General features: G+C 34.0%; 1 protein-coding gene across 4 annotated transcripts in view; it reads right to left on the bottom strand.

The window, feature by feature from the left end:
• The window catches only part of LOC106874583 (uncharacterized), a 236,416-nt gene that overhangs the window by 41,970 nt on the left and 176,521 nt on the right, over positions 1–17,925 (bottom strand). For all 4 annotated transcript variants that reach the window (XM_052970258.2, XM_052970259.2, XM_089356823.1 and 1 more), the window contains 5 exons: positions 17,198–17,265; positions 15,124–15,151; positions 11,628–11,810; positions 3,393–3,427; positions 1,140–1,167 (listed from right to left, as the gene is read on the bottom strand). In XM_052970258.2, coding sequence (XP_052826218.1) covers positions 1,140–1,167; positions 3,393–3,427; positions 11,628–11,810; positions 15,124–15,151; positions 17,198–17,265 — 342 coding nt within the window. The remainder of the gene's footprint in view (positions 1–1,139; positions 1,168–3,392; positions 3,428–11,627; positions 11,811–15,123; positions 15,152–17,197; positions 17,266–17,925) is intronic.

Here is a 17,925-nt window from a genome sequence, read left to right as displayed (position 1 = left end):
GTGGCCTGTAAAACCCTCATTTCCTCCTTTATTGGCATTTTTTGAAATAGAAAAGTTGTCAGCTATAGAAGATGAGTAAATACCAAGGAAGAGTCCATGGTGGATGTCTAAAATTGCTGGCATAAAAGTTGATTACATATTTTGTAAAGTTTATTTATTATGAATAGTGAAGCACTACCAAAGATAGTGAAGATTTCTTTGTGTACCTTTCCTGGTAATAATGTTTGCTAATTCTCCTCCAGGTGTATCTTAAACTATAACTGGGCTTTGTACAGTAAAATCAAAATGCTGAGAGATTTGCATTCCATATATAGAACAATGAACTAATGAGCATTAAGCCATAAAGCACTGGGATTTACACTTACATAGCATGGAGTAATGAGCACATTTTATGAAAATGAGACTATCATGCACACATAAAAAACAAAAAAAAATAGTTTAAATATCTTCTTAGTGTGTAATGGTGGCAAGTTTTACATCATCTGAAAAGTCATTAGTTGAACTATGAGCCCCCTTGCTTTCTGTGGGGTAGCAGAGCGTTTGAGTGACATTAGACCCTAACAAACACCCATAAATTAAATGCATCTATCTGGGCCACGATTGTGGCCTGTCAACCTGTGCCTGACAGCCATGATTGTGGCCCATTGTGCTTTATGTGTTAAGGAAGAAATTACTGCAAAGGCAGAAACTTTTCTATCGTTTTAAACAGAAAATGAAATGGCTTGGTTATGTAGCATGATATGATGATCATCCCCTATCACAAGTAAATATGGTCATGCATGAACCTCTGCCATACAAAAGGAATGGAAAAACCCCAAAGAGGGTGGTCAAGTAACGTCAAAGAATGGACAGGGTGGAAAAATAATGGGAAATATGAGGTTGGCTGATGACTGGGGTAAGATGATGACTGATGGTGAATGAATGCTGCAGCTGCTATTCTCCACAGAATTAACAATATAAGACTTCAGATAATATGTTTCAACAGACAAGACAAATCTTGAGATACTGCAGCTAATACCTTAAGATCAACAACTTGAGACAAATAGATTGTGACTGATTGATATTTTAAGACCAAGAACAGCCATTTACTTTTAAGTTTTTACCAAGGCAAAAGAAAGAAAACAGGAGTCAATAATTACCTTTTGTATTTTGTTTGTGTTGGTGTTGCTGAAATTAAGAAATTTGAGGTTTAATTACAGATTATGAGATATAAATAGGATGGATTTAATATTAGATCAAATAATGTATCTTGGCTTTAATAGAAAATATGAAAGAGAAGCATTTTTGAATATTTGGATCTATTTTAAAACGGGGGCCACATTTTTCATTAATGTTTTACGTAGTGTTTTTGGTACGGAAAGACTTTCAAACTTCGTATACTTATCTATTTTGTGTTATAGAACAGAAAAATATTTTTGTATTCGAATTTATTTCATGTAAAAATTTGTCTTATTTCGATAATTTCCACCAATCACTGACAAGTATTCAGTTGTTTAAATTTACTCCTTTGGCTGATTAAGCGATGTAAAGCGTATTTAATCTCCATACCTTCGTTTTATTTGCTTTTTTCATTTTAAATTTGCTTTAACCCTAACCCTAACCGTAAGGTTAAGGTTAGGGTTAGGGTTAATTGTTTCAGAATCGTTTGTTTATGTAGTCGGCACTTAATGTCTATCGGCTGAATGGACGTCAGTGATTGGTTGAAATTACAGAAATACAACAACTTTAACATGGAAAAACTTATGGATTTCTTTTTTTTTTTAAGAAGACTAAGAGAAAAAGATGTTTTATATGACACATTCTACCAGTGTTCCAAGTTTCAAAGTGTTTCGTTAATGAAAAATGTGGCCCCCGTTTTAAAAAAGATCCGAATATTTTCATCTATTCTAGCCAGAGGCTATGTATTGTCTCACCCAGCAGCATTGGCACCTTCTTTCATTTGTTGCAATGTCACGGTAAAATATTTTCCTAAACTCTCAATGATGTTAACTACCTAAGTTTCCATGGCAAAAAAAGTAAAATAGGAATGCCCGGAAAGCTCTTGCAAAGACATGCAACAGCAGCAGCAGCCCATATTCTTATGCCTCTCAGTAATCTTTACCCCTAACCTCTTGTAATGAGAATCTTTGCATGTTTCTAAGAATCCATGAATTACACTGCAAAATGCACACCATGCTTTCCTTTAGACTGCTCATCTTTTTTCCAAGTTTTCTTGACTTCAATATTCTATTTACTCGAACTTTAACAAGTGTACCATCCTTAAATGGGGCATCAGAGAACTTTGGTAAAAAAAAATAAGGCGAATTTTTTGAAAAGATCCTTCTCCCGAATCTACTACCTTTACAAACTATTTTAACAATCCCAATGAAGTTCCACAACGTTTAACAATCCTGATAGCAATTCCTTCAGTGGGGGTCACTGAACTTTCTAGTAATAACCATTTCACTCAGTCAATGTATGTGCTCACATAATGTTGTGAAGTGTCTGGTTGAGGTGATATAGACTGTCAGGGTAGCTTCAGTATAGCTCCCTATACTAATTCCTCCGTGATACAACCTCTGTAAGTCTATTGCTGGCTGGTGGATACTTGCTATTGTTGTAATTGCCTCACTAGAAGTTTAATGTTGCAATTCTTGATGAAGTGGTAGAATGGCTTCAACTTGAATTGAATTGAGATTTGAAATTTTTCAAAGGGAACTAGGCCATGAGGACTGTGCCTCCAGGTAAATTAATCTAGACACTGCATATCTAGGACTACATTATGTAATGTGTCTTTCCTTATATATATATATATATATATATATTTAAGGTTAAGAAGGGTATTGGATTTAGCCAAACCCAAAGATACAGGTAATACCGAGTAAGTGCTGTATACCGGCTAGTTATGTCCCATTCGTTGTTTAAACAAGAGTGGGGATTATAAGTCATGTATTGCCATTGTCCTCTTTATCCTTTTCTCTATTTATACATACATATATATATATATATATATTACGGAGATGCACTTGCATAGCAAGTGACCTGATCTGAGATCGTGTGCTGAAACGAAAACAATTGCAGTGTGGAAGGTGTTTATAAGCCATTTAAAATAACACACAAAATCCGTTAGATTCACTTCAACATTTAAATTTAAACTTAAATTTAAATTTAATTTGTTATATATATATATATGAGTCCACTACCTCTTATAATAGAAACAGCTCTAAGCGAACGAAGTTTATTACATAACATTTGTTTTTTCCTGGTGTTGTCTCTTTGTTTTTTATATATATACATATGTAACTGCTCTTCCATTAGCAAATAATAATGCTTTGAGCAAGGCAGGTGAATGAATGAAAAAGACATATGCAATAGATAAGTAAACAGATAAAATAAAGTAAAAATTACTCTACCTCTTTTTCTGCTCTTGATTATCTCTCTTATTTGTCTGCAAATACAGAAAGAATGAAATGAATTTGCCTTTTTCAGCTGATGAGACATGAGAGTGAAAAAAATTTTTTTTTTTAAAAAGAGCCCTCATGAAGATTAAAACATTACTTTTATTAGAACCTTGCAACTATAAAACTGTGACACTACTGTTTTCTATTCACTTTTGAACCAATTCCCCCAACACACTGCAACCATTAGCTCACAGATGCACTTTACATTTTCTGCCTATTTTATCATCATCATCATTGCCATGGCCATTAGAATGGTCTCTGTTCTACCTAACAACTGTTAAAAAGTCATTTTCAATCATGCCTACCCATCTCTCTTCTTAGATTCCATACTATATAATATTTAAGCAATTATTCCTCCACAGAACAGTAATCACTGGGAATTCTCTCCTTGCTCATATTTTTCTTACATTTTCTGTAGATACTGACCTATAAATGGTCAAAAGGAATATTAACCATATCAGTCTCAATAATCTGGGAGAGCCAGCAGTGGTCTTATACACTGGCTCTACCCCCTATCCTATCAAAAATTAAGTCTAAGATTGTTCTGAATCTGCCTTGTACATCCTGTGTCTCATTGTATTGTTTTAGCTCTTCTCTATGATGTGTAGATACAAAAGCATCAACAGAACAGGTAACTAATTCTAGAAATTTCATGATGTAGTACTAAATACACCAAGGTAAGAGTTGTAGGCTTATCTTACTGGGACCTATTTTTTTTATTCAGTTTCAGTATCTGCATAAACTGTCTAATTAAAATACACATCCAAGTTATAAAAAAAAAAAAAAAAAAAAGAAAAAGTCAAATTTGTATTACGACCGATGTCGGTCAAAGTTGTTTTAAATACAGATTAAAGAATGTTTAAGGATTCCTCTGTTGAAACAGATATTGGTATATTTTGGGATGGTAACTTTTTTTTTTTTTTTTTTGCCAAATAAACACATGCACTATACATTCATTCTTCACTTGTTTATTACTGTTCTTATTTTATCTTATGTCCATTGTCCAGAAATCTTTCATTGTAGAAGACAGATATGTGACGAAAGATTTCCGAACAATGGACATAAGATAAAATAAGAATAGTAATAAACAAGTGAAGAACGAATATATAATGCGTGTATTTATTTGGCAAAGAAAAAAAAAATGAAAAAACCCGATCATCCTGAAATATAACAATAATATTTTAAAGACATTTTTTTTCTATTACATTGATAGTAAAGAATTAAAATAAATGAAGCAAGTATATTCTATTCTATACAGCACACCAACAAACTACATTTCTTTTTTTTTGTATTTTACTCGAGACACAAGTATCCTAGCATGCAGTTTTTTTTCTAAAATCCAAATTTTTTTTACTGTTAAATTAAATAAGAATGGTGAATAGGCAGGAGTGGTGGAACAAAAGACAAAAAACTTCATAGTATTTACTTAACACCTTTTTGTTTTGATTTCAAATTGTGCTTCAGTAAATTTTGCATTCCACTCTTCTGAGATAGATAAAATAAGTAATATTCAAGTACTGGATTGATAAAATCACTTATACTGTACTATTCCACAGGAAAAAAGTTCTGGCCTTCCAATGTTAGAAATTATTATTATTTTGGATTAATTTAGAATTGAATACATAGGTATTCTCAAAATTGACTGTTGATAAAGAAACAGAACATTTGAAAGAGAATAAATTCATTTGAGTCTGCACCCACACTCAGTTTGAAAATGCACTCTGACTTCATTAACTGTGCCAATTTATTGTTAAATCTACACAGATAAAGAATATAAGTTAATTATATCTAGTGATGTATGCCTGTGCCTTATTATTTGCTTTCACTCAACACAATGCGATTTTCAGGTCCTGAAAATCTGGTTCTTTGAAGCACTTCAAAATGTCACTTTATTCACCTGACAGAGTCTCCGGCTGCTCAGATGAGTAATCATACTGACTTGTGGTTTATGTTACAGTCTACTACATCAAGTGTGTATGTGACAGGTTAAAGCTAACATGAATTTTCCACTTTTAGCATGGCTCTCACTTCTTAAGTGGTTTATTACAAACAACTATTTACTTGTGGAGTGCTTCAATACACAGGATAGTCATATTTTGTAATGTCTGCATATACACACCAGAGCTCTTTTCTGCCATCTAAATATTTATACGCACACTATCATCATCAATATTATTTTATCACTGTTTTTCCAAGCTTGCATGGGTCAGATGGGCTTTTTCTAGCACAGTGTTTTGCCACTTGTTGCAGTCCTGATCTCTTTTGTGAGGTTTAATCTCTTGCGATCAACTTTCAACACTTCTTTATGCAGCTATCATTCTCCATATTCCTCATATATCCATTCTAGCTCAGTCTTCTCTTTTGCATACTACATCTGGTTCCTTTTACACTCAATTTTCCTCTTAGCTCATATGTGCACCATTGTTCATGCACATAAAATTACACACCCAGCAGGACATGCTTGCCATATTTCTTTCCAATTACACATTCTCCACATTCAATGCCCATATTTTGCTTCAAACAATGTTGCTCACAAGAATCAAACAAAATGCTTATAACTCAGAGACAGAATCCCTTTGTTATTAGCAAAATTGATATCACCTTAAACTTTGCCCATTGTTCTTATTCTGGCTAGTTTGCTTATGAAATATCCCTTCTACTACTAATTGAATTAATCAAAGTAACGAAAGCTATTAGCTACTTCTAGGGAGCCTTTAGAGCTTTTGAACTAATTTATTTGGAAACTACTCGCACTGTTAATTACTCTCACACATCTACTACATCTGTATCTTCAGGGATACAGAGGATTAGGGATATGTTCAACTGAGTACATCTTGCAAAAATTCTTAAATTCATTCGCCATGAATTGCGTACCATTATCGAAGACTATGGTGCCAAGGACACCATACCTAGCAAAAAGTTTGTGTAGAAATTTGACTGTTACTGTCATTTACACATTTCTGTTTTCTACATTTACACATTTCTGGCCACATTTCTGTTTTCTACATTTACACATTTCTGGCCACATTTCTGTTTTCTACATTTACACATTTCTGGCCATTTTGTAAAGCTATCTACTACTATTAGATATTATGATCAGTGTACTGGTCCTGCAAAATCTATTGAAATTTTATAGGTGGTGATTTTGCTGCAAGAGCTCAACCTCTGCTGGATTTTACCAACTTCTCAATATCTAGATCCATTTTTGGCTAGTAAATATAATTCCTCATAAGCAACTTTATCTTAGAAATTCCTGGATGACCAGTGTGGAATTCCTATAACATTTGACCTTGTAGTGAGGTAGACATTACGACCCTCTGTGCATACATAAGCACATTATCACATATCAAATACAAATCCAAAATGGTGTTTTACATCCAGCCACACATATGTTTTTATTTGTTTCTTCTGATCTCACTATTTCTTTCATTTTTATGATAAACTCCTCTATCTCTGACTTAATACATCTCCGCAGGGGAAAAGACTTCGTATTCAAAACCATCTATCAATCTTAATCCTTGGTGAGTATGAAACCTATCCGGATTGCATGTTCACTTGAAGTTAGTGTTGCAAACATCAGTTGCATCACACTTGATCCTTCTTCAGTCAGTGTGCTATCACCACAAAGTTGATCTTGCCGAAAGAACCAGAAAAAATGTTGCTGAGCATTTGGCCTGATATACTAACATTTCTAATTTAGACACAAGGCCAGTAATTTTAAGAAGAAGGAAAGTTGGCCACATGTTAATGATCTGATTAATCACCACTCAAATAATAACAACAATAATAATCCTTTCTACTATAGGCACAAGGCCTGAAATGTTGGGAATACTGGGGTCAATTGCAATGACCCCAGTGTTCAACTGTACTTATTTTACTGACCCTGAAAGGATGAAAGGCAAAGTCGTCCTTGGTGGAATTTGAACAAAGAATGTAAAGATGGATGAAATGCTGCAAAACATTTTGCCTGGCATGTTAACAATTCTGCTAGCTCATCATTAATAATACATTAATAATAGTAATAATGATGATAATAAGTCAACAGATGTGATAACAAGGTTGTTGTTGTCTGTTATCAATGCAGTCTGCAGGAATGTCTCATAGAAACAGTTCTTTGGCTCATTTGTTAGTCGCATTTGTGGTGCATACGTAGAGACCACTGTTGCCTATGACTATTCTCAGCTTAACATTCTATTACATACTCTATCTTAATTACTACACACACACACAACAATGCCATTGTATAGACACACACTATCTATATTATACAAGTTCTTTAATATATACATTGGTATGTCAGGGTTTTAATTGTAACTATAGATTATTTGCCACAGTAACCAAATTCTCCAAAAATAAACATCAGATCAATAAGGGCAAGCGAGTTTAGAGTTTCAATTTCTTTTTCAAACCCAACATGCAGATGATTTTTCTCTATGTGAGTATATTAACAGTAGTAAATATAATTATTGACAGGCAGAGTATCATATAACCAGACTAAATTAGAAACTAGAACATGTCTAATCTAGGTCTTCTTTTCGTTGTACCAACCTTATCACACTCGCCCATGATCAACCATCTAACATATTGATAGTCTACAAGATATATAAAAACATGTTTAGTAAGCCTCAGTATTATATGTTACCAACAAAAACAACACAACAACAATAATAATAATAATAATAATAATAATAATAATAACCCTTTCTACTATAGGCACAAGGCTGGAAAATTACATCGACTCCATTGTTTCACTGGTACTTAATTTATTGACCCCAAAAAGATGAAAAGCAAAGTCAACCTTGGCGGAATTTGAACTCAGAATGTAAACATGGACGAAATACCACTAAGCATTTTGCCCATTGTGTTAATGATTCTGCCAGCTTGCCATGACGACGACGACGACGACGGCGACGATGACGACGACGACGATGATAATAATAATAATAATACACAAAAAGTTCAAAAGATTTCCTCCAATGCATCCAATTTGCAGCCGATATGAATGTTGTACAGCCAAGATTTTGGAATAGCTGGAAGGCTTTCTACTCCTGTCATAAAAAGATCAAGTTCCTATATTCAGGATACTTTTGATTTCATGTCTAAAATCAACAACTTTTTTAAGCACTGAGGCCATGTCAAGAACTGTCTTTTGGTAACCATGAATTTTTCTTTCTTACAACCCAATATTGACCATGATGAAGGGGTAGAAGCATGCATGGATGCCTTTGAAAAGTGGTCAAACAAAAGTATTCAAGACACAGTTACTGAAGACATTCAGACCCCTTCATGCAATCGCATCGCGCTCTTTGTCTTGTCTAATAATAATAATAATAACAATAATAATAATAATAATTCAGTGTGACCATGAGATTAAGAATAGGAAGCCGGACATAGTCTTAGTTGAAAAAGAAAACAAATTATGCTGGATCATAGACATAGCATGCCCAGCTGACAACAAGGTATGCAATAAGGAAGAAAGAAAAGTCGAGAGATATAACAGGTTAGCTTGGGAAGTTAAGCAATTGTAGTTGATGAAAAAGGTAGCAGTAGTACCAATAATTGTCGGAGCAGTGAGCAAAAATCTTCAGAAGTACGTGGAACAAATAGGGGCTGCAATAAGGGTGGAGCACTTACAGAAAACAAAACTGCTTGGAACCACTCGAATACTCCAGAAGGATGCTTGAAAATTAAGAGGTGTTACCTTAGTTCCCTGGTAGTGAACAGCTAACACTCTAGTACATCTCCAGCGTTAGAAGCTGTGCAAAGGCAACAATAATAATGATGATGATGATGATGATAATAAGTGGGCTGCTACCTATTGAACAAAAAGGGTGCTGAAAGAGGTGTCAAGGGACAAAAGGTCAGTTGTTAATTGATAATTTAATCATCAGAAACTGCAAGAGAAGACACACAAACCCGAGTGTGGCATAAATTGACTATCATAAAGCATACGATATGATACCACACTCCAGGATAACAAGAACAATGGAAATGTATGGAGTAGCAGAAGACATGAGAAGCCTTATATAGAACAGTATGAAATATTGGAGAACTGGATTGACAACAAGGAATAAGGTATCAGGAGAGGTGAAAACCAAGAGAGGAATCTTCCAAGGGGACAATGTGTCCCTACTGATCTTTGTGCTGAAGACAAAGTTAGGGTATGATCTGGGAAGAGGTAAGGGAAAACTAAACCACTTGCTTTTCATGGATGACTTGAAGTTATTCACAAAAAAATGAGGCAGAACTGGACAGCCTAGTCCAGTTTGTGCGGATTTTCTCAAATGATATTCAGATGGAGTTTGGACTCTCAAAATGACAGAAGGCTTATGGATGCCAAGCGGTGAAATGATAGAGGCAATTGAATCTCAATCCAGTTATAAATACCTGGGAATACTTGAGGTAGACGGAATTAAACACAATTATATGAAAGACAAAGAAAGAGTACCTGCAGCGAGTGAGAAAAATATTGGCTTCAAAGCTGAATGCCAGAAACGTAATTTTGGCAATAAACTTGCATGCAGTAGTTTGGTATAGCACTGGAATTCTGAAATGGACTGAGAAGGAGCTAAAGGAATTAGACAGGAAGACAAGAAAGCTCTTAATGATGCATGGAGAAGGCTCTTAACAATGCAGACACTGATTGCCTATACACGAAGAGAGTAAATGGAGGAAGGGGACTGATAAGTGTGGAAGACTGCATGCATATTGAACTCAAGAGCTTAATGAGGTACCTATGCTAAAGTAAGGAAACCTTGCTAGTGTCAGTTAGGAATGAGGGAGTATTTAATGAAAAGAAAAAAGGAAAAACAAAAGAAGTACAAAAAAAGACATAAAGAAGCATTGTGCAATGAGGGATGACACGATTCCATATAGCCACAACAGATATTGATGGAGAACACAGGTGGGATTGGCTGAAGAAAGGAATACTGAAAAAAGAGACTAATAGCACTATACTGGCTGCACAAGACCAAGCTTTAGCCATGAACTGGAGGGTCAACCTTTGGAATGAGCAAGTGTCTCTGCTGAAACCATTGCCCATATCATGAATGAATGTCCTAGACTTACCCAAAACCACTACAAGTTGTGGCGACATGATAAGGTAGTGAAAGTGCTACATTGGAAACTGTGCAAAAAGTGGGGGCTAGAGAGAGGCAAGACATAGTATGAGCACAAACCACAGAGAGTGGCGGAGTTGGAGACATGCAAAATCCTCTTTATTTCCCAATCCAAACAGATCAGGTGCTAGAGCATAACAGACGGGACCTAGAGGTGGTGGACAAGGTGCACGTGTGCTATATAGTTGATGTTGCATGCATCTCTGACCCACAAATAGTCAAGAAGGAAGGCGAAAAAAATAGATAAATACAACCCTCTTAAGTATGAAATAATCCAGCTTTGGAAAATGGTGAAGATAGTGCCAATTATTGTTGGATCCTTGGGGATAGTATCAGAAGGCATCAATAAGAATATAAAGGAAATCGGAATAGAGTGCCCAGTGGAACTGTTACAAAAGGTCTGCCTCCTTGGCATGGCCAGAATAATCAGGAAAGTATTAGATAGTTGAGAAGAAGAGACAACATGATACCATAGGCTGCAGGCAGCAAGCCCGCTATGCATACAAGTCTTCAGGAGTTCCAACAAAACCTGAGATAAAAAAAAAAAAAAAATAATAATAGTTTCAAATTTTGGCACAAGGCTAGCAATTTTAGGAGGTCAATTTGATTACATCGACCCCAGTGCTCGACTGGTACTTATTTTATTGATCCCAAATGGATGTCAGGCAAAGTCGACCTTGGTGACATTTGAACTCAGAATGTAAACAGCCAGAAAAAAATACCAAGCATTTTTACCAATGCAATTCTGCCAGCTGGTTGCCTTACTACTACTACTACTACTACTACTACTACTAATAATAATAATAATAATAATAATAATAATGGTTTCAAACTTTGTTATAAGGCCAGCAAGTTTGGGGGGGGGGGAGTAAATCAATTACATCAACGTTAGTGCTCAAATGGTACTTATTTTTTTGACTGTGAGAAGATGAAAGGTAAAGTTGACCTAAGCAGAATTTGAACTCAGCATGTGAAGACAGATGAAATACTACTAAGTATTTTTCCTGAATTGTTAACAATTCTGCCAGCTCGCTGCCTTAATAATAATAATTATAACAAAAACACTTACTTGATTCAGTTGCTTGGAGAGTGGTTGTGCTTTCTGTTTTGAGTTGAGAGATTGTTTTTGATAACTGGAAAAATGTTCAGAACTGACTGGAGATACACTCTTGTGTTTTGATTGACCTTCTCTTGTGACTGTTTTCAGTATCTTTTGTGGCATGCTGGCTTCTGACCTACTGCTAACAACAGACTAGAACATATTTCAGAGGTTTATTACAAAGTGAGCAAAGGATACATCTTGGTGTAAAAAAACAGTATTCTACACATATAACTAATACATAACCGACAGAGACCTTGCAAATGAATCAGATACAAGATTTTCATGGAATATAAATATATACAAATATATATAATATATAAATATATATATAATAATATATAAATATAATAATATATATAATATAATAATATAATATAATATAATTTAATATAATAATATAATATAATATAATTTAATATAATAATATAATATAATATATAATAATATAATATATAACAATATAATAATATATATAATAATATATAAATATAATAATATATATAATATAATATAATATATAATAATATAATATATAAATATATATAATAATATATAAATATTATAATATATATAATATAATAATATAATATAATATAATATATAACAATATAATAATATAATATAATATAATATAATAAAATAATATAATAATATATAAATATAATAATATAATATAATATATAATAATATAATAATAATATAATAATATAATATAATAATAATATAATATATAATAATATATAAATATATATATATATAATAATAATATATATATATATATATATAAATAAATATATATATATATATATATATATATATATTGGGAGAAGTAAACTGGTAGCCTCAACAATACACCCAGTTAAACAACAAATGACCCATGAATGTCTCTAGCAGAGTTACAAGCACTCGGATTAGGTTTCTGACAGGAGTATATAATGAACTCTTGATGTGTCAATTCCCATGGTTCTTTCTCAGGCATAATTTGTTTGGTGGGAAGCATTTTCCAGAAGAAGCTTGCTGCCAGATAGTGCAAGAAACAGGACTCATAGATAAAAGCCTGGCATATAATCCTCTGTTCTCTTCTCCCCTCAGTTCATGACTAGTCTCTCAGCAAGTACAAGATATTGATAAGTGCATCCAAAGTCACCAAAATAAAGGGGTCAAGTAGTGGTCACCACCTCTTCTTCTCTCAGTCCAAAAATTATAAATATGAACAACTCTTGTTTTTTCCCTAAAATATTTGTGGAATCTGGTCCAAGCTGCCTCTCCCATCACAAACATCCTGTTCCTCTATCAAACACAAATCACTCACCTCCTTATCTACAGCCTACTAGGTATATGTAGAGGTCACTCTCTCTGGCACTGACCAGTATTGCATTCAAGCAAGATGATGATGATGATGCTTGAGTGCTTTTAGCAAGGTTGACTCCATTAAGACCAGGTCTTAATGGAGTCAACCTTAATCTCTATCCTACAGATCCTGAAAAACATCATGGGTACTAACCCTTCCTTCTCTGACTAAACTATTAAAAAAAAGAAATAGTTTAGGTAACTCAAGTGTGCTAGGCTACAACCATTCTTAATATACATGTGTTTATGTATTGAGATGCATCTCGAATCTGTGAAATTGATTTGAAATCCACAATACTCTTGAACTTTCTGGACTTCAAAAGTTATATTTCTTTATGTTTCTGCTATAACACATATCTGGCTCTTCTATGAACTTCATTTAATGGAAATACTGTGGTTTGGTATAGTATAACTATGTAACACATCAATTTTAGACAGTTTTTACTGCATTACAATTATGATATGAACATTACTCCAGTGTGTGCGTGTGCGCATGCACACACACACTTACATAGTGTCATTGTTACCTTCATCAGTGGATAGTATCTCCCTCTGTATATGTGTATTATATATTACACAGAGTGCATCAGTTTTTTAAGGACACTTCTTTCAAGAATTCTAACTGACTTCTTTTGTACCTTACATTTTTGGTAAATAATGTCAGACATCAAGTTGACTCAGTGAATGAAAAGGTAAGCTGTAACCATTGCCTTAGAAGCATAGCACTGTGATACAGAGATAGCTTGCTTCATGAAAGTTCCCCGATTCTTCATTGTCAAAATTTGAAAGGTGCTGGAAGCTGCTAATGGGGATCCAAAATTAGCAGCTAAATGCAAAACACATGCACAAGGTCCTAATACTATGAGAACACATTACTATGTACAAAAATTCCAAGAAATAATTGATAAAAAAATCTAGAAAGTGAATCAGAACCATTGCAAAGGACCTCAAGGTTTCAGAAAGTACCATCAGAAAAGCTGTGCTTGAGGACATCGAGTACAAGTTGTACTGCTAAACAAGTTGAAATACCAAGGGGCTGGAATGCTCCTTGGTGTTTTTCTATGATAAGAGAAATGTCAGTCAGGAACAAAAGGTAAATGAAGAAATGACTGATGACACTTCAAAGGCCTGCATGATATTCTAGTGGTCATGCATACTAAGTTCTCAGCAAATGTGATGGTTTTGGGAGTTGTCAGTAACGAGTGAGATGCTATACCTCCTCACTTTCTTACATAATGCTTAAGAGTGAAGGCTTCTGTTTACAGAGAGGTGTTAGACAAAGTTGTGAAACCCTGGGTAGAGAGAGTATGCAACGGAAGACTGTACGTCTTTCAACAAGCTTCTGAACTGTCTCATAAGGTTAGGACAACCCAGGTGTGTATGCAAGCTAATCTCCATGATCATATTCTCTCAGACCTCACTCCACATATGGAGTGTAGATGAGAGAGATGTTAATCGCCCCCCCCCCCCAACACCATATAATCTCTCAAGTTCACCAAAACCAACATTACGTCTAACATTTGATAAAGATCATCTGCTTCGGGTATGTAAATATTTCTGAGCCTGTATTGAAGTAGTCACTGATGCTAACAATGGATTCATTAAATAGGTGTGATAAAAGTCTTCTCAAGATTATTTGTACCAATCTGTTTTCAAATACAGTTTTTCTTTGAAGAGCTATGTGTTTTTTTCGAAATTCATACAAATGACCTCAAAAAATCTTGTGTATATAAATGCACATGTGCATACACAAGCATAAATAGTGTCTTTGCAACTTACATCAGTTAACTCAGCTTCTTTCTATATGGCGCATTTAGCCCTAAAGAAAGATTGGTGCTATTAATGTTTTGATGGTCTTTTGGGGTGGAGTCCTACAAAATTACCACTATCACCATCACCACAACAGAAACAGCTTATAATAATTCAATATATATTAATTCATCTATTACGGCTATTATTGATAGATGAAACTACACTCCAATTTTAATTTCTCATTTAAATCCCTTAGAAATGTGTGAATATTTTAACTTCCATCCCTTGACCCACAGGTCTATGGGTTTTATATTTCTATCTTGTTAAATAAACATTGTTTGTTAAACTAAGAAACACTTACCTCATCATCATTAATTTGATCTTCAGAGCTTTATGAATATAAAAGCAAAATAAGTTTTTATGCAATAATAAATTAACTAAATTAAATAATAATGATATAAACAATTTTGATTTAACCAGAAGAAAAGACATTTTTATAAATAATTTCATTACATACATTTCCATACCTTTTCTTTCACTGAAAGCAAATAATGTAAAGTAAAGTTAATGTAATAGATCCCCGAGAACTTTGGTGACTCCACAATGAATAGATCCAACACAACTGAAATTGCATCTTCATAAAGATATTATGGGTTGTATGGTTGAAATAAAAGAAAAAGGAAGGAAATTGAATTAAAGAAGGGCACAAAGATTACATACTTCATTCCTGTCACTAATGAAAAAAAAACAGAACATAATAGAACTGACTCCTGGTAAGACAATTTTCTCCTTTGCAATAGAGATGCATTACCAATAGACTGACAGCCTACAATATTAAGATTTCTGTATCATATTTAATGTTTATAACATTAAAACATTTATTGAAGTAAAATGATAAATTCTCTTTTCAATGTTTTTTTTTTTTCTTTTTTAATTTCCAAATCAAAGATAACTCCATAATACGAATTTCAAAGCTATAGGCTTCTCTGGTCATTCAGCATCCTGAAATCAGACTTAGCCACTTCTTTCTTGGTCTTTCATTCAAATAAAGGAGAGCAATAATTCTGAATATAAGCTAACTTCTATGGATAACAAATGTAAACTGATGTTGTTGACGATATATATATATATATATATATACATACACACACACATATAGACCCACACATAATATCTAAAAACATATATATATATGGCATTGGTAATTATCTTCAGTATGAATTCATATTCCCATTTTGTTAAATGCTGAAGAAGTTCATGGGAATATTGCACTAGGTGATTTTTATTGTGCCACTGATATTCTAGTTCTACAAGTGATTGCCAGTTTTAATCATAACACTGTCTACTTTCATCAGTATGTCAAAATGCTATAAACGCTTAGGCCTTATCGTGACTGAGGGTCTCACTTAACAAGTGCACATACTCAATATAGCAAAGACTATACCCAGAAGACTAGACTTCTTCCTCAGATCTAGAAAATACTTCAGCCCACTACTATCAATCACAAGCCCTAACTCCATTCAAAGAAACGTTACCGGAATGATTGACACATAGTTGTTTATCAACACACACAAACCTCTGACCCACAAACATGCTGTCTCCTTTCTCTGTTTTTTTTTTTTTTTATCACAGCTTCAGTAGCCTTACCATCCTATTTCACTTTGTATAACCCATCACATTCATACACTTACTCCAAAATGTCATCACACTTCAATCACTTCTGACCCACACTAATCATTTGCTTCATTCCCAGAACATCAGCCCTCTAGAATTCCTGTTGTGTGTATGTTTTCCTTACAACTGTCAACTTGCAACAGTTCAAAAGTAATGTTAACTGAGTCACTCTCACTGGTCTGGGAATACCTGTGAAAGTAACGGACACAACTCCTTCTCCTATACCAATGCTCTCACCATTTCCCCAAAAGAGAGGGGATTAGTTGATAACAACAACCCAGTGTTTAACTTGTACTTATTTTATTGACTCCAAGAAGATGAAAGGTACAGTTGACCTCAATGGAGTTGGAACTCACAATATAAAGCTGGAAGAAATTCTGTGAAACATTTTGTTCGATGTACTAGTGATTCTGCTGGCATGTCATCTTAATAATGATAATAATAACAATATCTTCACGAGTCACAAAGACTTACAAAGCTGGTCTTCAGCTCAAACTTCAGAAGGGTTAAATGAGCAAGCAGTAAATCTTTCTTTGAATAAGGTGTCATTCTATCGGAGCTAACATTTCTAGAAGAACATGTAATTAATACCACACAGTTAGATAAAAAGAGACATGTAAGAATTAAGTGTTTTTTCTCCTTAAGGTAATTCATAAATTTCAATAGTAATAAGAAACTAACAAACTATATAATTGGTTATAAACCCTATCCTGTTGGCTCTTTACTCCAAGTCATGATGTTAATATCCTTACACAACTTACCTAGTATCAGCTTCTTTATAATTAACAGGTTTCCGCTTACGAGTTAGTCGTGCATTATTGGCTGCTGTCTTTATGTTAAAGAAACAAATTTAGAAAAAAGTAGTCAAAGGACAGAAATGAATTAAATGTTATTATAGTAAGAAACATGACCATAGATCTAGGGAATAAACAAAATACCGAATACTTGAATTTCAATAGCAAACAATAAGAGGTTAAAAGTAGTGAAAGCAAATGAGTACCTTGATCTATTGTGTCATTAGAGGCGTCTCTGACAATATATCTTATTTATACCACTACAGTACTACTGTTTCAGTTTTGTTGTTGTAAGTACGTCTCTGATCAAAGACATTCCAGTATAATCAACATGTCTTTTATCCATATATTATGTATCTAGGATTACATTATTTAATGTACTCTTCCTACAGGTGTGAGAGTTGGGAAAGGAGAATATGTTACCTGAATAGTCTGAGATGGAGATGAGATGGATGAAGTTTGAGAGATGAGGGAAAACATGCTTAGATAGTAATTAAATATATAACACTGATGAATTAAGAAGATGGTATCATTTCCTAGTTTAGTTGGTGTCAGTTCAGATTTAATCTGTTAGTACAATACCTGACAGTGGAGACGCAATGGCCCAGTGGTTAGGGCAGCGGATTCGCGGTCATAGGATCGCGGTTTCGATTCCCAGACCGGGCGTTGTGAGTGTTTATTGAGCGAAAACACCT

This window comes from Octopus bimaculoides, chromosome 8 (genome assembly GCF_046866305.1).
Source record: "Octopus bimaculoides isolate indiv1 chromosome 8, ASM4686630v1, whole genome shotgun sequence".
Classification (NCBI taxonomy): Eukaryota; Metazoa; Mollusca; class Cephalopoda; order Octopoda; family Octopodidae; genus Octopus; species Octopus bimaculoides.
Note: the sequence above shows the minus strand (reverse complement) of the source record. Positions and strands in the feature narration are given on the sequence as shown.